Below are 20,345 nucleotides of genomic sequence, written 5' to 3'. Positions count from 1 at the left end.
CTCAATTTTAATACTGCTGACTTTGAATTTGTGAACAACTGCCTCCCAGTTAGGAAAAACACTCAAAACTGCAGGAAAAGTTAATTACATTTATTTTTTTGGTATTTCTACTCTTTAATCATCAATGAAAATTGCAAACTCTGATATAACTTAGTTTCAGAAGAATCATGGTCTGTAAAAATAAGTCAGCCTTCTACTATGTACCACTTTCCCAGTTAACATAATTACCATAATACTGGTTCTTTTTCTTATTACCAAACAAAAGAACTAGCATTTTCTTAGGTTTACAATACTTTTGATCAGATTGCGCTAAAGGCAGCCATATTGATGATTCCTCATTTAGTCATCTAGAAGGGTTGCTTGTGCCCTCCCTGGCATCCTCACTATGAGGACATTAAATGATGGTCCTGACTCCACTCTCCCTGGATGGGGGGATGAGCAAGCCACAAAAGTGTGAGGCTTGTAATGCCTTCGATTTATAAGTGCATGTTACTGTATGTCCTTTCTGAAGTCTATTACCCTTTGCTGGCCCTTTGATACCAATTCCTGTCCTCAGGCCACATCTTTTACATCGTAACCCCTACTTCAAGAGGACTTGTGAATTCTATTGCCAACTTTGGTTTGCCTTTCCACCAGGATGGGCACACTCATTCTCTCCTGCCGGCTCTGTCAGTCACATGAACCACCAATCATTCCCAGGTCACCTGGGCCACAGTCGGGGCTTTATCATTCTGCAGTACTGGTGCTCACTTATTCCAAGTGACATTTTATTAAAGCCATTATTGAAGCCATTCCACAGCACCATCTTAGTTTTATGAAAATCCAAACAATCTGCTCCTTCTTCTCCTTCCAAAACACAAGTGAATCTCAAGCTATACCGAGTGACTTTACTTACAATGAAACCCATTGTCAATGCATACTATTTCCTAAGTGCCTTAAACTTTACTTGCTCTTTGTTCTAATGGCAACATAGTGTCACATTGTTCATATAATAGCTCACAAACATCATTGGCACACCTTTCCAGCTGCATGGCATATTCCACTAACAATCCAAAATAAATGTATTAGGTCATGCATAATCCCATCCAAAGGAGTTTTAACACCTTCTATACTAAGTCACATCATTGCCTTTCTCTGGTCATCATGACTTCTAGATTGGCCATCCATCATGTGATCCTCCTCACTTTCATTTCTGCATCCAAAACTTCCACTGCCTTAATCCTAACCAGGCCTACTGCCATAACGCAATTTACAAGTTTACACATTACTGTTATCATACTTTACTATACATTAACAGACAGAGCAACCACAGATGTTCAGTCGCATTAACGGTCAGATCTCTCACTGTTAGGCTCTTTTTGACCCCTTTGTTTCAACATTAACATGGAAAAGACTTAAAAACATTGAGAGTGATGCTATATCACTGCAGGTCAGTGTATATGTATTTTGTGCATCTCTTTACAATCCAGAAGTGGCAATGCAGCAGGAATGAACAACCTTCCTTCTATCTCCTGATGATGTGATGACTCAAACAATTACTTTCATCATTCCTCTAACTGGATCTGTGCTGGCCATGCTTCTGTTCAAATCCAGGTAGCCATTTTCTTAGGTAACTATATATATGTGTGTGTATATATATATATATATATATATATATATATATATATATATATCTTGCCCCAGCGTGAATCTCTAGTATGTGGAAAAAATTGTATAACCCCCAGTGTTATAAACTGAACAAGATATAAAACTTCTCCCATGAGTTGAAAGACACCTAATAGCTAGGTAGAAACATCAGTGTTATGGAAAAATATTAAAATGTGTAACAGAAGCAATTTTACAAAATGAATATTGCAACATAATGTTTATTCTTGTTACTTAATAATGATTAATTACAACCATTGTTGTACAACTATGGTTTAAGTTTGTATACTTGGCAAACACGCGCTGTAATACTGTATAACCACATATGTAACTTGGATAACCATGCTGAATATTATTTTTGTGAACTTTTCTGAGATGCATGCTGCAAGCTTATTTCTAATAGGGCTGTGCTCCACAGGTCCTTCCAAAAGAGGTCCTTGTGTTTCATGTGGATTTACCAGGCCAGTAGAACTAAGTAAATTGAGCCACCACCAACAAAAAGCTTACTCTTTCAAAGGGTAATTACAGTGTAAGAGGGTAATAGCTGAGATCACTTTATTGAGATTGTCCTATTTTATTGTGGCATCTTCTTCAACTAATCCATTTTACAGGCTGAAGTTCTGAAACATCGGGAAGTTAAATACCTTGGTGGAATTTGAATCTGAAGCTTCAAGTTTGCAGGGCTACATCTTGCTAGATAACAGTCTCATATGTTTCTTGTGGTTTTATTTCTTCCTATGCAACTATAGGCTTTGACATCCCAAAAGAGCACTTATCTGCATTGTTTGAGACCAAGGAAGAGGCAGAGAAAGACATCTGCGATCTGACCAAGGATGGCTTTGAGCAGGAGGAATCTCTTCAGGACAATGCTATCAGTAAGTGGATGCAGAAAAGAAAAAAATTACTCATAGTTTCATACTTCTGATGCAGTCATTATAAACTGCTGCATATTTTGGAAACAGTTAATCAATTCTGTGAATCTGGAGATTTTTTTTTGGTACATTTTGCAATCAGTCCCACAAGCAATGAATATGTTATGACAAGAAAATGTTTGTCCTGCAGGGTTATTAATATTTCCTTAAAGTAGGCCTAGGGTTGTCTAAATCTTTAGTTTGCTATATGTGATACCAGTGAGTAATAGCAAGAGACCAACAGAAGGAAACTTTCCCTGGATGCAGAATTATGTCCTGTGACTGTAGCTGGCTTAGGCATATCCTGATTAAAATACCTAAAAGAAAGCACCTGGTAGTGATGACGTGTTGTTAGGTAGAATGATAGCAGTTTGTAAGGATTAGTTACAGTGTTAATGACATTTTCCAGACGACGATGATTTCCTATTGTCAGTTTGGTCGGGCATGTATTCTGACAGGCTCAGGAAACATCATATCCTTGAGATCACTTAGTTTACCTGACCAGCTCAGATTCAAATTGTCCATGAGAATGAAGTCACCCTACTAACCTAAGACTGGTGATTACTCAGCAACGCCTTTAAAGGACTCATGGGGCTAATGTACTCCACAGAGACCTTGGTTTACCCTGCACTGACAGTCTGCAATTTTAATCAACAAATGATGTTCAGCTGGATATGAGACAGAATATAAGACAGAGTGAAACTTCTGATTTTAGTACTGAAGAAGAGCAATAGGCAACACAAACAATATTTTAATCAGAATCTGTTCTGTGAATGATGGAAGTCGCCTGTATTGGATATAAAGAGTAGAAGGTTCAAATCAGGATCTTTCTTGAGAAGAGGAAATACTTAATGTAGCTTTTCAAGAGTGGAGATGTGGATAGAAAAGTGTGTCACCTACAGCAGGGGTAGAATAAAATTGGAAACATTTATTTATTTTTTGGGGGGGGTGGGCCTTCTATGACATGGCTTCTACCATGAGGCAATGAAGCACACAGATGCAGCCATTTTGAAAGGAATGTTAACATGGCTGTATTTCAGTATGCATGTACTTAGAACACGATGTACAGTCTTAAAGGGCATAATGTAATTAGATAAGAAAAGTAGCAAAAATAAGCATGCTTTACCAATGGGTCAAAAATCTTAATAGTTACTACATTCCTACTTCATTTCACCAATAAAGAGATGACCTGGATCCAAGCTATAACCTTGGTTCACTCTTGCTGAGAAGAGTGCACTTTATTTATTTATGTAGCTTCTGAAAATACATTTATTGAAGTTTTATAAGACTATGACAATACTTTACAAAAATCATTATCAACAAAAAGCAAACAGAACTTAAACCAGCTATAACTATCACAGTCTAACTAACTATACCTAACACTGTCTTATCAACTATGTACACTATATCTTCTTCTTTCGGCTTTTAGGGGTCGCCACAGCGGAACTCCGGTCCGCTAATGATTGGCAGTAGATTTTTTTACGGGTGCCGAGGTGCCAGCTCGACGCCCAGCCTTCAACAAAGGCACGCCCATTCTACGCATGTCTTTTGAACGCCACTCAACCACAGGGAGGACATGCAGACTCCACACAGAAGGCGCTCCAGCCGAGAATCGAACGAGAGAACCTCTTGCTTCGAGGCAACAACGCTACCGCTGCACCACTGCGACTTCAACTATGCACACTATATACAAATATAAAATGACAAGATTAATGAAATAAAAGACTTCTCATATGTTAATGTTAAATTTTAAAAAAGAAATGCCTGGTCAATAAATTGACCAGTGATTGCATAGTGATTTAATTAGAAGAGTAAGGGGTATGCTGACTATATAAACATGGATTACACTAAATAGTGTATAGCTCTCAGCAGCGCCATAAAAATAAATTGGATGTGTGTGTGTAGCTGTTTATTATTGGATTAATTACAAAACGATTTTTAATAATATGTGCCTGATTTCTAAGTTTCTTTTGTTTTTAATGTTGAGATAGTAGTTAGGTGAGTTTCTAAATGCTTTTAGATGCTTGCATGCAATATATATAAAATCCGTCCAGTTTAAGGATTTTTAATCAAGTCAGATCTATCAGATATAAGACTTAAGTAACGTGAAACATGTAATCAATACGAATAGGTTATTTTTATATGTATATGAGAACAGGATGTGGAGAATTGCTGGTTGCCATGGTATATCTTTTATGTCTGGAATCATTTTCAGGATTTTAATTATTAGGGTACTCCATGGTTGTTTGGGATATACATAATTTCAACAGATATGGAGAATGTCAGCATTGTCTGAACCACAGTCTTCATAGTTACTAGAGTGGGCAAGAAAGAATCGGGCTTTTTTGGCATGAGCGAGATACGCATTTTGTAAAGTTTTTGAAGAGTGTTTTACTTTAAGCAGTTATCTGGATTTTTATGTAATCTCCTTATGTAATTGCAAGCTCTTAAGTAGATCATAATGTGGAAAACAGACAATTATGACTAAACTTACAGTTTACCACTGATTTTATAGGCTTTAGATACTGCCCTGCTTTGTAATAAGGTGGATAAAAACCCCTTGTAGGTATTTAACTTGAGCTGTTTGCTGTTGATTATATTTAAATCTTCAATAGATAATACACAGGATTTGATTTATTATTTGTATGTAACCTTTGAGTAGTTTCATTTTAATTCTTATTTGTTCTGGTGAGTTTGTGTCACAAGAAATAAAATTCCAAATTCATTTTGTTTTAGTTAAGTAAATCCTGATAAGTTCAAAATCTGATTATTTAATAAGAAATTGGGATTATGAGCTATTGATTGTAATAAAATTTAACAGTCCTCCAAATGTAACAACTTCATCAAATTATGAAAATAATGTATCATGTCAAGAAAAAAATCAGTGTCTTTTTAACCATTTAGCATTTTGCATATTTAAGAAATGGAGGGAAAATGGATTATTTTGGTAAATTTTAAAGTACCATGTATATGCCCTGGGTGGGTACCAGAGATTGTCTTTAATATTAATATTTGTTGCGCATAGTCTCTCTGCATTAAAAATTAAATTGAATAGCTGAATTTTGGATAGGCCCATACTGCCATAAGCCGTAGGGGATGTTAATTTACTATACATTTTTTTGCATTCCTTTTTCTCACGTGGAATCATACTGGCAGCTATCCCAGAACCCCATGTCCATACTGGTCTACCTGCCACTCCAGTCATCACCTGGGCTATTACCTAGTTTTTACACTGGGGCCAGCATGGATCATAAGGGCATCCGGGGGGGCTGTGCTGTCCTACCGTCACCCCAGGAGTTCTACTTTATCCTACCACATTTCTCCCTAACATAATGCTGTTGCTAGCTTCAAGGAATGTGAAATGAGCAGACTGCCTCACCTCCTCATTTCTGCATGGTGTAAGTTAGCAAGCTGCCCCTTCACTTCAGTCAATCACATTGCAATTGGCTTCCCAGCTTTTGCCAGGAAGCTCCTATTGCCCAGTGCATCTCACGTACACATCACCTCCCCTAGGATGGGCACGCCCATCCTCCCAGCTGCTCTATCAGTTGCCTGTGCTGCTAATCCAACCTGGGTCAAATGGGCTGTAGTCAGGGATTTATTCTTTGATGGCAGTGGAGCTGCTTTGTTAATTTACTATATTTGATTCTCATTAATATGGTGGACTGTATAAGTTTTCCTGGAGAAGTCTTGATGACTTTAAAGAATTTAGGAGATACAAGTTGTTGATCTAATATAAAATAACATTTTAGGGAAACATTCATCTTGACGGTTGCTATTTTTGAAACAAATAATAAGTTTGGATTTGATCATCTTTGAATGTTGTTTTGTTTATTTGACGAGCATTTCTTAATATTATAGTCTATGTTGAGGTATTCACAGGGCTGTTTACATTTCAGTCCCTCTTGTTTAACAATGCCAGTGTAGTTATAATTGGGACTTAGTGGGAAGAGAATTTTAGAGAAGAGTGGAGTTTAACTGAGGAAAAAACGCAAGATAAAATGTCACAGTACCTTTTTTCATGAATAGCTTCTCAGATTATTAAATGATGGAAATTAAATTATTTATGATGATGGATTAAAAAGAATAATTTCTAAAAATGAGCCTTCAGGGAAACTGGAAAAGGGAGAGGAGACACTCCTTAACAATGAGTGCCAGCAATCAGTTAGCTAGACAGTGAACTACATATAGTTAAGCAAAGCAGGACCAAGGGAGTGGGAGTTGCTCACCAAAGAGGGAGGAAGAAGAAGATGGTTGGGCCATCTCTGTGGTCCAGAGAAACAAATCTCTCACTATGAATGATATCAGCCAGGATCAGTTAGCGACCTAACATACACATCCTGGTAAGATGTTTTGGTACTAGACAGGTGTGGTATGTGCTTGGCCAGATCACACTCATATTTACTATGTTAAAAGCAGAATATGGGGGTAGAGGGTAAGAGTATGAGGCTGCCAAGCACAGTATAACTCTCTTTGAAGACAAAGCATGTGTGCAGAAGCATGCACCTGCATGGTCACTAGTGTATCAGGCATTTCAAAGTGACTGTCTGCCAACCAAGAGTTAGGAGCACAAGACCTACATGGCGACTAGTTTATCAGGCATTTCACAGTGCCTGTCTGCCAACCAGGAGTTAGGAGCACAAGACCTACATGGAGACTAGTGTATCAGGCATTTCACAGTGCCTGTCTGCCAACCAGGAGTTAGGAGCACAAGACCTGCATGGCGACTAGTGTATCAGGCATTTCACAGTGCCTGTCTGCCAACCAGGAGTTAGGAGCACAAGATCTGCATGGCGACTGGTGTATCAGGCATTTCACAGTGCCTGTCTGCCAACCAGGAGTTAAGAGCACAAGACCTGCATTGCGACTAGTGCATCAGGCATTTCACAGTGCCTGTCTGCCAACCAGGAGTTAGGAGCACAAGACCTGCATGGCGACTAGTGTATCAGGCATTTCACACTGCCTGTCCGCCAACCAGGAGTTAGGAGCACAAGACCTGCATGGCGACTAGTGTATCAGGCATTTCACAGTGCCTGTCTGCCAACCAGGAGTTAAGAGCACAAGACCTGCATTATGACTAGTGTATCAGGCATTTCACAGTGCCTGTCTGCCAACTAGGAGTTAGGAGCACAAGACCTGCATGGTGACTAGTGTATCTGGCATTTCACAGTGTGTTTGCCAACCAGACATTAGGCAGACAAGACCTGCATGGCAACTAGTGTATCAGGCATTTCACAGTGCCTGTCTGCCAACCAGGAGTTAGGAGCACAAGACCTGCATGGCGACTAGTGTACCAGGCATTTCACAGTGCCTGTCTGCCAACCAGGAGTTAGAAGCACAAGACCTGCATGGCAACTAGTGTATCAGGCATTTCACAGTGCCTGTCTGCCAACCAGGAGTTAAGAGCACAAGACTTACCATGGCGACTAGTGTATCAGGCATTTCACAATGCCTGTTTGCCAACCAGGAGTTAGGATCACAAGACCTGCATGTCGACTAGTGTATCAAGCATTTCACAGTGCCTGTCTGCCAAGCAGGAGTTAGAAGCACAAGACCTGCATGGCAACTAGTGTATCAGGCATTTCACAGTGCCTGTCTGCCAACCAGGAGTTAGAAGCACAAGACCTGCATGGCGACTAGTGTATCAGGCATTTCACCATGCCTGTCTGCCAACCAGGAGTTAAGAGCAAAAGACCTGCATTATGACTAGTGTATCAGGCATTTCACAGTGCCTGCCTGCAAACCAGGAGTTAGGAGCACAAGGCCTGCATGGCGACTAGTGTATCCGGCATTTCACAGTGTCTGTCTGTCAACCAGACATTAGGCACACAAGACCTGCATGGCAACTAGTGTACCAGGCATTTCACAGTGCCTGTCTGCCAACCAGGAGTTACGAGCACAAGACCTGCATGGCGACTAGTGTATCAGGCATTTAACAGTGCCTGTCTGCCAACCAGCAGTTAAGAGCACAAGACCTGCCATGGCGACTAGTGTGTCAGGCATTTCATAGTGCCTGTCTGCCAACCAGGAGTTAGGAGCACAAGACCTGCATGGTGACTAGTGTATTAGGCATTTCAAAGTGCCTGTCTGCCAACCAGGTGTTAGGAGCACAAGACCTGCATATCGACTAGTGTATCAGGAATTTCACAGTGCCTGTCTGCCAACCAGGAGTTAGGAGCACAAGACCTGCATAGCGACTAGTGTATCAGGCATTTCACAGTGCCCGTATGCCAACCAGGAGTTAGGCACACAAGACCTGCATGGCGACTAGTGTATCAGGCATTTCACAGTGCCTGTCTGCCAACCAGGAGTTAAGAGCACAAGACCTGCATGGCGACTAGTGTATCAGGCATTTCACAGTGCCTGTCTGCCAACCAGGAGTTAAGAGCACAAGACCTGCATGGCGACTAGTGTATCAGGCATTTCACAGTGCCTGTCTGCCAACCAGGAATTAGGTGCAGAAGACCTGCATGGCGACTAGTGTATCAGGCATTTCACAGTGCATGTATGCCAACCAGGAGTTAGGCACACAAGACCTGCATGGCGACTAGTGTATCAGGCATTTCACAGTGCCTGTCTGCCAACCAGGAGTTAAGAGCACAAGACCTGCATGGCGACTAGTGTATCAGGCATTTCACAGTGCCTGTCTGCCAACCAGGAGTTAGGCGCACAAGACCTGCATGGCATCTAGTGTATCAGGCATTTCACAGTGCCTGTCTGCCAACCAGGAGTTAGGAGCACAAGACCTGCATGGCGGCTAGTGTGTCATACATTTCACAGTGCCTGTCTGCCAACCAGGAGTTCGAAGCAGAAGACATGCATGGCGACTTGTGTATCAGGCATTTCACAGTGCCTATCTGCCAACCAGGAGTTAAACGCAGCATACCTGCATGGCAACTAGTGTATCAGGTATTTCACAGTGCCTGTCTGCCAACCAGAAGTTAGGTGCACAACACATGCATGGCGACTATTGTATCAGGTAATTCACAGTGCCTGCCTACCAACCAGGAGTTAGGCGCACAAGACCTGCATGGCAACTAGTGTATCAGGTATTTCACAGTGCCTGTCTGCCAACCAGGAGTTAGGAGCACAAGACCTGCCATGGTGACTAGTGTGTCAGGCATTTCACAGTGCCTGTCTGCCAACCAGGAGTTAGGAGCGCAAGACCTGCATGGCGACTAGTGCATCAGGCATTTCACCGTGCCTGTCTGCCAAGCAGGAGTTAGGAGCACTAGACCTGCATGGCGACTAGTATAACAGGCATTTCACAGTGCCTGTCTGCCAACCAGGAGTTAGGAGCAGAAGACTTGCATGGCGTCTAGTGTATCAGGCATTTCACAGTGCCTGTCTGCCAACCAGGAGTTAGATGCACAACACATGCATGGTGACTAGTGTATCAGGTATTTCACAGTGCCTGTCTGCCAACCTGGAGTTAGGAGCACAAGACCTGCCATGGCGACTAGTGTGTCAGGCATTTCACAGTGCCTGTCTGCCAGCCAGGAGTTAGGAGTGCAAGACCTGCATGGCGACTAGTGCATCAGGCATTTCACAGTGCATGTCTGCCAACCAGGAGTTAGGAGCACAAGACCTGCATGGCGACTAATGTATCAGGCATTTCACAGTGCCTGTCTGCCAACCTGGAGTTAGGAGCACAAGACCTGCCATGGCGACTAGTGTGTCAGGCATTTCACAATGCCTGTCTGCCAGCCAGGAGTTAGGAGCGCAAGACCTGCATGACGACTATTGCATCAGGCATTTCACAGTGCCTGTCTGCCAACCAGGAGTTAGGAGCACAAGACCTGCATGGCGACTAGTGTATCAGGCATTTCACAGTGCCTGTCTGCTAACCAGGAGTTAGGCGCATAATACCTGCATGGCGACTAGTGCATCAGGCATTTCACAGTGCCTGTCTGCCAACCAGGAGTTAGGAGCACAAGACCTGCATGGCGACTAGTATATCAGGCATTTCACAGTGCCTATCTGCCAACCAGGAGTTAGGAGCAGAAGACTTGCATGGCATCTAGTGTATCAGGCATTTCACAGTGCCTGTCTGCCAACCAGGAGTTAGGCGCAGAAGACCTGCATGGCAACTAGTGTATCAGGCATTTCACAGTGCCTGTCTGCCAACCAGGAGTTAGGCGCACAAGACCTGCATGGCGACTACTGTATCAGGCATTTCTGGCGACTACTGTATCAGGCATTTCACAGTGCCTGTCTGCCAACCAGGAGTTAGGCGCACAAGACCTGCATGGCGACTAGTGCATCAGGCATTTCACAGTGCCTGTCTGCCAACCAGGTGTTATGAGCACAAAAAAATCTGCATCATCACCGAAAGTCAGACCACTATCTCCAACTCTCATGCCAAGTGCTCGCTGTTCCTAGGTGGTGAGAAATGAATAGGTCATTGGGGGATAGGAACTCAAAGTTTACAGAGGGCCACAAAACCAAAAACAGCATACAAAAGAAATTTAAAAGAACATTGAGAATCTCTGTGGTGGACACACACAAAACCTGGTATGTTATCACACACACACACACACACACACACACACACACACACACACACACACACACACACACACACACACACACACACTCACACACTAATCTGAATTGTAATAGTAGAGAGTTTATATGAAAAGGAGTGTAGTTATTTTGATTTTGTTAGTCCACTGTAAGGAAAGGATGTGAACAGCACTATTTAAATGTGCCGAGGTCACTGTGTTGAAGGAACGTTGGTATTCTGACAATTCACTAATTTTGGGACACCAAGCATAAGCAGAAGGAGAGAGCATTCACATGTGCAGTTTTGGAGTTGTAATGTACAGGTGAATATGATTTGATCCAAGTCCAGCTTGTCCCACTTTATCAGAATCTTGTGCAAGAGACGCATGGATGCTCTTTATCTGCAGTAAGTTATGGAAAACAGAAACCTGAAAGGGAGTATCACAGGTAGTTAGATAGATGTGTGTTGCAATGGAAGATGGTAAGTTCCTAAACAGTATGCAAATGTAAAATAAGGGAAACACTCCACTGTTGCATAAAGTAGACACTGTTGTTACTTTGGATGGCAGCTTCCAGGAACTGCAGTTCACAAGGCTGACTCCAGATGCTTCATTTGGTCATTTAATGTTAATATTGTTGGCAAACCTGCCAGCACTTGAACAGTGGAGAATGTTTTGCATCATAAAAATTCTTTAACCATACCTGCTATGCTTTGGGCATAAAACTACGATTTTGACCCTTAGCTTTAGTCTTGCTCCTCCTAGATTTATGATCTTAGTCGTAAAGTCATCCCTGTTTATGAGCAAATACTTTATTAAATAAAGTCTATACAAAGATTCATTACCATTGACTATACAGGGCCTAGTATATAAAGACCTTCTATTGTGAAATACAAGAAAGTGCTTCTCTTTGTGATTTTTTTAAAGGCCACTGCTATGATTTTTAATGTTTGGAGGTTGAGAGTTATGTCTTTAGCCTAATGTGTTATTAAAAAACTGCAGAACGATGTTTAATATTGATGAAATTTTACAATTACACACACACACACACACACACACACACACACACACACACACACACACACACACACACACACACACACATATATATGTGTGTGTGTGTATATATATATATATATATATATATATATATATATGACAATAGCAATGAATGAGCTTCTAACATCAATCCTTTTGGGTGCCATTATTTTGTATTACATAGTTCTCATATTTTTATCATGTTATTTCAAAAACTACAGACGAAGATGAGTATTGCCATGCATAAGAAATTAGGCTTGGGATCTTATAGAAGATTTTAAAATATACTGAGTGATCAGAGGCCATAATGCGAGTAATAGCACAAGGGGAAACAAAGATTAGTTGACATAAAAAAAATCCTTTTATTTCCTTATAGTATGTAGAACCTGTAGTTTCTGATCTCTCTCTCTCTCTCTCTCTCTCTCTGTCATATCTTTAGATATGAAACCTACAGAATCTGTGAAGCAGCTGACTCCCTGGGTAGAAGATTCAGAAAAGGAACAATACCACAAACAAGATGGACGAGCCAGAAATCCCATTTGGAACAAAAGTTTAAACTGGTCATCTTCTACTAAGTCCTACAAGAGTTTTATCAGAAAGAAAGGTTATCCTTGTACTACCTGTGGGAAGGTTTTGACACGGCCTTATGGTCTTAAAGTCCACTTGCGGATTCACACAGGCGAGACCCCGTACCAATGCTCAACCTGTGGGAAGTGTTTTAGGTGCAAGAGGCATTTATTAAAGCATCAGCTTATTCATTCAGTAGAGGGGCTGTTAAAATGTGGTGAGTGTGGTGAAGGTTTCATTAGTAAGAGGGCTCTAACGAAGCACATGAGCTGTCACAAGGATGAAAAGAACCCTTTTAAATGTACCGAATGTGGGAAGAGCTTTAAGAGGTTATATAATCTTTCTGTGCACCAACGAATTCACACAGGTGAGAAGCCATTCATGTGCTCACACTGTGGTAAAAGTTTTAGGCAGGTTGATCATCTAATAGGGCATGTCAGGATTCACACTGGAGAGAGACCATATACATGTACTGACTGTGGAAAAAGCTTTAAGAGGAGTACCAGTCTTCAAGAGCACCAGAAAATCCATGAAAAAGAAAAGTCTACAAAGCACTTTCTGCCTGAGGAAAGCTTACAACAGGTACTTTCTTGGAAAAAATTTGTAAAACTTAAAAAGGTAGTGCTATATGATGAGTTTTTGCCGGTATTAGGGCTTTTAGTATATAATTTATGTATTTCCCCTTGGATGGATGCTGTCACATATCAGTGGCAGATTCAGGGGTGTGGTTCAGAAAGTTACATCCCCTCCTTTTAAGCATCAAAGCCTGCTGCCTGCAGTGCTGAAGGTTCCCCTGAAATGCATACCCAGACATGTTCACACGTGTACTCACACTACCGCACCCAGACATGTACACACATGTGTACACACTAGATCACACCCAGACATGTACACACATGTGTACCCACCCTAGCACACCCAGACATGTATACACGTGTACACACTCAATCACACCCAAACATATACACACATGTGTACCCACCCTACCATACCCAGACATGTACACACATGTGTACACACCCTACCACACCCAGACATGTACACACATGTGTACTCACCCTACCACACCCAGACATGTACACACACGTGTACACACCTGATCAGTGTATGAACTGCAGCCAGTGTTGTAGCACCAGTAGCTATCCTTCTTCCCACAATCACTGCTTGGCAACTTTAGCTTCTTTCAAACACTGGGTCTCTAGGTCCTTGAACTGTAGCTTTTCTTCAGGTTTCTGTTTTCAGTATTTGTTGCAACTAGTAAGAAGACTAACAGGAGAAAGAAAGCTACTTAAGTGCCTGTTTTTGTTATGATATGTAAAGCTTTGCAGTGACTACTTTGTACTGCAGCTGTGCAATGTGGAACATAACTTTTGTACAGCTGTTCTTAACACCTCTTTTGTAAGTGTGACAAATGATATAACCTGGGAGTTTAGCATGCTGGAACTGGATTTGTCATAACTGTATGTGGTGTATGGTATGTTTTTCATAAGCTATTTACACAAAACCATTCCCGAGCATGGCAGAGGATAAACTGGAAGGGGAAGAAGTGCTATACTTCCTCACAAGATAACTACTCTAGTAATAGTTTTATACTTTTAGGCTGCCCCTATTTAAATCATCATATTCCTAGAAAAAGATGGCAGCAAACCACATTCCTTATATCCTTTCACGACAGCTGGCCAGTTTGAAATAACCTAGCTTAAGGAACAGAAAACATTCATTTGCTACACAGTGTATACAAACATTACTGTATATATTAAGGAGTATTTTTTTACAATAGACATATTCATTTATCTGGGTTCTCAGTTTGAATATGTAAATGTTGTGTACAAATGTGTCTATGCACACAGGTGGGAGGGCTTGATTCAGGTTCATACCATCTGGGATGGATTAATCTTAATGTGGTTCTAAGCTATAATATGTAAAAGGTTCTTTTACCACTAACCAGATATAACAAATGTCAGCAGTTTAATTCAAAGTAAATACAATTCAACAATGTTTGATAAAAACATTTATTGAAGCTTATCTTAGTAAATATTGTTAAATCATAAATATAAAAACATTTTCTTTAGCTTTTATCAATTAAATTCGTTAAATATGCAGAATAAAGATTCAAAGAAAGCATAATCTTACACAATGTTTTCTAAAGATAAGCTTTGAAACCTGCCACTCTCACTACATAACATGTTCACAGACTTGAGTTTACATTTGAATCTAATTAATTAGATTCATTTTTTTATTCTTTTTAGCTTACTAAATGATATTTCCACTCAAAATTTTGGTATAGGCATGCCCAAAACCAATCCAACTTTGGAAAAAGAAGATATTATTTTGTCTTAGATGATCATATTTTGTATATCTTGATAAGTAAATTCCTTCTCTTAAAGATAAATACATATATACAAAATGAATATCATATTTGGCTTGAGCATATAAAGGCAATAGATAATACACATTATATACAGAGTGACTGAAAAAACACATGCACACATATTATATACATAGAGTGGCATCAAACTTGGCATGCTGAAAGAATCACAATCAAAATAGAGTCAGAGCAAGGCATGTAGACAGAAGAATTATAATTTTCATTATAATCCTTTATTAAAAGTTTAAGATTTTCATCAAGTTTTTGGTCTGGTTGGTCAGAATTTAAAATAAATGAATATTTTTATGAAATATTCTCATATATTTTGGCTAACCTTTGCAAATTATTTTCTAGGGACTCTGTGATGTGAATGAAGGATTTTCTTCTAAATTTGTCTTTTGCAGAAAAAGAACGATTATCAGTGTGAGCATATGTCCATCATGATTCTGTTTATTTGAAATACTTCCTGTTTTAATTATACATTTTTAATCTACATTTGATTTCTTTGTAATTGTTTCTGGTTCCTCGTAGAAATCATATAATGATGTGTGCAATTTTAAAAAAATCACTTAATGATGTCTGAGTGTCCTGTAATGATTTGCTTGTTTTATGGAATTGTTCTACCATACAGTTCCATAGTATAAGCATAGACATAAATTCAAATTCCTCAATTTTTTTGATAATAATAATAATAATAATAATAATAATAATAATAATAATAATAATAATAATAGTTGCTTCTCTCTTGGGATCACTGTCTTCATGTTTGTCATCCTGGATTTATTTAAAATATACATGACTGAAACATATATTTTTTTTTCAAAATTGTTGCAGTATCTTTGGCATGTGCTTCCAATCTAGTATCAGAAAAGCGCTTTAGATGTAGTACCCAGATATGGTTTAGAACAGCTCACCATTTTGTTGAAAAAGAGAAAAAAATACATATATTTTTGCAGAAGAATAAAATATTGAATTGCATCTGCATAGTAATTAACTGCACTTTAGACTTCCAAGATGGTTGCATACTGATCAATAACTTGATTTTAGCTCTCCAAGTGTGAAAAATGAAGCTTGAGAGATAAGGTCTAGTAATTCTGCCAGTTTTAGTAAAATTTAGTTACTGGCTAGTAAGCACATTGCTTGGATTCCAGCAAAGAAGAAACTTAGAGAGCCTGAAAGAAAATCAACTAGAAAATGTTAAGAGAAAACACTGATTGGGAAGAATCCCACAGCTGTTCAGCAAAAAAGAAGTTCAGACCCCAGCTTTGATGCAATATATGGCTTCCAGTAATTTAGAGGAAGAAATAAATCAAATGTGGTTAGAGCTGATTAAAATAAATTAAACATAAAGGAGTATATTGACTCAAATTACAAAAGGCTGGAAAAATGAAAGAAGCTTTAAACAGCTGTTCAGATGAACTGATAAAACTGCAAAAATCAGAGGTCAGAATGAAAAAAAGGCTGGCTAAGTATGAAACTACTCAAAAAGAGCTCTTTCAAAAAATGGTAGTTAGAAGACAGAGCATGCAGAGAAAACCTGAGATTTTCTACTCTACCAGAAAAACTTGAAGGAACAGACTGCGTTGATTTTATGAAGGAACAAATAAGCAACTGGACTGGTATTCCACAGCACAATTTGTTAACTGAATGACTATTTCATGTGTGTTCTCCAAACCTGTCCAGGAGAAAGCAGCCAAGACCTATATTAGCAAAGATGCAGTCATAGCAGCAGAAAGAATTGATCCAGACAAAACTGTGGCAGAAGGGCAAAGTGTTAAAAACTGGAGACAGTAGAATGTGGAAAATTATTCACTATACACCAGGCATAAGAGAAACAAATGTATCCCAACAGTTAGGGAATGCTGAGAGGCAGTTAGGGAATGTTGAGAGGCAGGTATGAGATTCAAGCTGCTCTATCTAGCTGTCTTCAGAATATTTTTCCTGGAGGAGCAAAGTCATTTTGTGATGCAGAACAGATTAAAGAGGAAATACAAAAGTTTGTCAAACAAAACATAAGCTATCCTTCAAAAGGAAACTCTGCTTCTCATTCTTCTGATAATAAAGCTCATAGGCTTTACCAATGAAACCATTTTCCAATGTTCCAGACAGAAAAAAATCACAGGAGCTGACTAGAAGAGTGAGAAGTATCTTGGACTTGAACCAGGGTTTGGGGTTGGGAGATGGAGATAAACAGGAAGAAGACCACCAACACTGAAATTAGTGAACAAACATGAAATTATAAAGCATCAAACACATTTGTGAAATATGTCTTTATAAGAAAAAGTGGCTAAGAAAGGTTGGATTTTTGTTGACTTTGTTAAACCTGTGGGGGGGGGGACTGAAAATCATATACCTCACTTCATGTCATTAGTGTTGGGAAGGACACTAAAATGAAAGGTAAAAGGAAGCAACTGTAAGTAAAACAGTTTTTGTTCTTAACAGGATTTGCATAAAATATTTCATGATATAAATTACATGTTATATAGTAAAGCATTTTTGGTAACTAATGTGTGTGATAAAGATACTAAAGTAAACAAGCAATTTTCTTTCTTTTGTAGTTTTATGAAATTTAGCCATTACAATGTAAAAAGAGAAAGCAGGCCTTCCAAAAGCATTTGTAAGTTAATATGCTGCAGTCTTGGGCTGGGTTGTAAAACTGTACTGATTGTAATATATGTAGAGCTGAGATGTTTTCTCTTACTTTTACATAAATGATTGTCTGGAATAATGCCAATGGCTTATTCTAATAATAAGTTTTTTTGTGTAAGTATGTGGGCTTTTTAAAATAAGAGAACACTGAATATAATGAAAAGTTTTCCATTAGTAAATAAATGTGTGAGTTTAGAAGTCTGCAGTTATGGGCTGCTGTGTATTATGTTCTTATGTTTCTATGGACACAAGTTGGCAGGCAATCAATCTCGAGAATTCTAGACATTGTTTGCTGAGAGAAACATAAAAGTAAAAGATAAAATGGCAAACAGCTTAGTAAAAATAAAGTTTGAAATTATTGGAAGTGAATAAGAGGTAGCAGCTTTCCTGGTACCTAAATACTTCAGTGCATTTACTAGAACAGTGTATAATTTAGTTGTATTTAAAGATAGCCAGTGCACTTTTTCTTAAGGCTAAAAGTTAATGTTTTCTAAAAGCATGCAAGCTGCTTTTCATATCTGGGAGGGAAATAAAGATAAGACAAGAACAGAGAGCAATTAGAGTAAGTAGGATCACAGACTGTAACCTGCATATTAGCATATATAACCTTAATTTTAGGTTATGTAGTGTGTGTGGCTGCAGTTGTTCATTTGGGACAACTGTTCCTATCAGGAGAGCTAAACTTCATAATCTGAAGATGTACATAGTCTTGTGTGTTTGTTTTAAGTTAATAAGTTATTGGGGTATTTTATGTGTGTGTGTTTTGAGGATTTTCATTAAAATAAAAAGTATTTTAAAATGTGACATAGGTTCAAATGGAGATGACAAGAAACAACTGTATAAAGGATCAACCTGCCAAAGAGTAGTAAGTGCATGTAACACAAAAACTGGAAATAGACATTTAAAAAAAATCTGTCATGTATAATTGTTGGAAATAATAACTTCTTATTGCATTGGCAACACTATCCATATTATTTTAGAATGAAAATGGCCTCACAGGTGTAGACAAAAAGGTGAGAGTATGGAATTATATTAAGAAATGCAGAATACAAATAACAATGCTACAGGAGACACATTTGGAAATAAATAAGAATGTGAATTTGATAAAGAAAGGATTTCAGGATGGATATTCAGCAGAATATCAGGGACAAAGCAGAATATCAGGGACAAAGGAAAAGGAGAGTAGTTATACTAATTGTTAGAGGAACTCCAATAGTGATAGAAGAGAAAAAGATGAATAGAAGATTTGTGGTGGTAAGGGGAAAGGGAGAAGGATTACACTAGCATGTATTTATATTCCACTTAAAACTGCTATTATGGAGCTTAAGAAAATTTTGGGAGAAATATTCAGCTTTCATCAGTGAACATTACTTAAAGTGGGGACCAGAACTTGATTTGCAACAATGAGGATGTATCTGGGGCAACTAGAAGGGGAATTATAACAACAGGGGTAGATTTTTGAAGAAATGTTTTAAAATGGAAGACATGATTTCAATAGTAGGAAGTTGGAGAGAATTTACATATTATTCCCTAACATACAATAAATAGGCTAGACTAGACATAAATTATGTTTACAGGAACATGTGCATTTAATTGAAAGCTTTGAAACACATTCGGTAACTATTTCATATCCAGATCATGGGTCAATAACAACTAAGAAAAAAATGCAGGGTAGTGAAGAACAGATGAGACACTGGTGCTTCCTCATCTACCCGTTAAAAAGAGAGGAATTTAAGGGATGGTTAGTGGAAATTATTTGAGAGTTATTACGGAAGAGAGACATTTTTTTCAGAAGTTATAGCTAGTTAGTGGGATAAAATGAAAGTGGAATTTAAAAACGGTAGAAATAAAAGAAAAAAGAGATATGGTTAAAAAGAAGCAAGAGAACAAGAAGAAACAGAACTTTAGAGTGCTAAAGATAAAATAGGGGAATACCTGGATATTGTTAAGCAACTGTTTTTGATAATAACTCCAGAGCACAAAAACCTTTAGCACAAGGACTTAGGCAACAGAATACTTATATTACTTGCTAGAGGAGCTCCAAGCTTTGAGAGCATATAACAAGCAATTAATTGCACTTTGGTTTACAAGGTTTAATGAATTCCTGGCACAGGGAATGTAGTTTTATAGTTTACAGCTACTGTGTTCTGTCCCAGTGAGTGATATCAAAACACACAATCCAGATTAAGTTAGTAAAACCAGAAACACATCCTTGCTTCTAGAGCAGTTCTGAAGAATTCTAAAGAGATACTACATCGGATAGACAATGTTAGTTTGTTCCATAATCTAACAGTATTTTTGAGATATAAACACATTTCTTTTAACATATTTTCATGTATCCACTTTATAGTTAAGATTACTACATCATAACATTTTTCAGTTTGATCTCCATACATAGTATAATTCCTAATTATTCTTCATACAATGCCCAGAAATATAAGCAAAGCTTTCCCCACCACAGTCTATACATTTTTAAATATAATCCAAGATGTCCAAGAAAATCCATATAGTATGGTATATTTAACTTCTTTTCAAATGTTTTGCTGTTTACCCTCATTTTCTAGATATCTTGGCCACTTTGTCATAGGAGTATTTTCTACCTTTGTAAAAGTGAACTTTGCATTAAATTATAATGCAATACAGTATTACATTCGTTAAATTTTC

At 38.7% G+C, this 20,345-nt stretch overlaps 1 protein-coding gene across 1 annotated transcript in view; it reads left to right on the top strand.

Annotated features, from left to right (window-relative positions):
• The window catches only part of LOC122809253 (zinc finger protein 420-like), a 227,286-nt gene that overhangs the window by 137,242 nt on the left and 69,699 nt on the right, over nt 1–20,345 (top strand). Inside the window, exons 3-4 of the mRNA XM_044080580.1 lie at nt 2,394–2,519; nt 12,537–13,246. Of these exons, the coding sequence (XP_043936515.1) occupies nt 2,394–2,519; nt 12,537–13,246 (836 nt within the window). The remainder of the gene's footprint in view (nt 1–2,393; nt 2,520–12,536; nt 13,247–20,345) is intronic.

This window comes from Protopterus annectens, chromosome 8.part0, assembly GCF_019279795.1.
Source record: "Protopterus annectens isolate FY-2018-M chromosome 8.part0, PAN1.0, whole genome shotgun sequence".
NCBI lineage: Eukaryota > Metazoa > Chordata > Ceratodontiformes > Protopteridae > Protopterus > Protopterus annectens.
The sequence above is the reverse complement of the archived record's forward strand: the minus strand, read 5'-3'. Positions and strand labels throughout refer to the sequence as shown.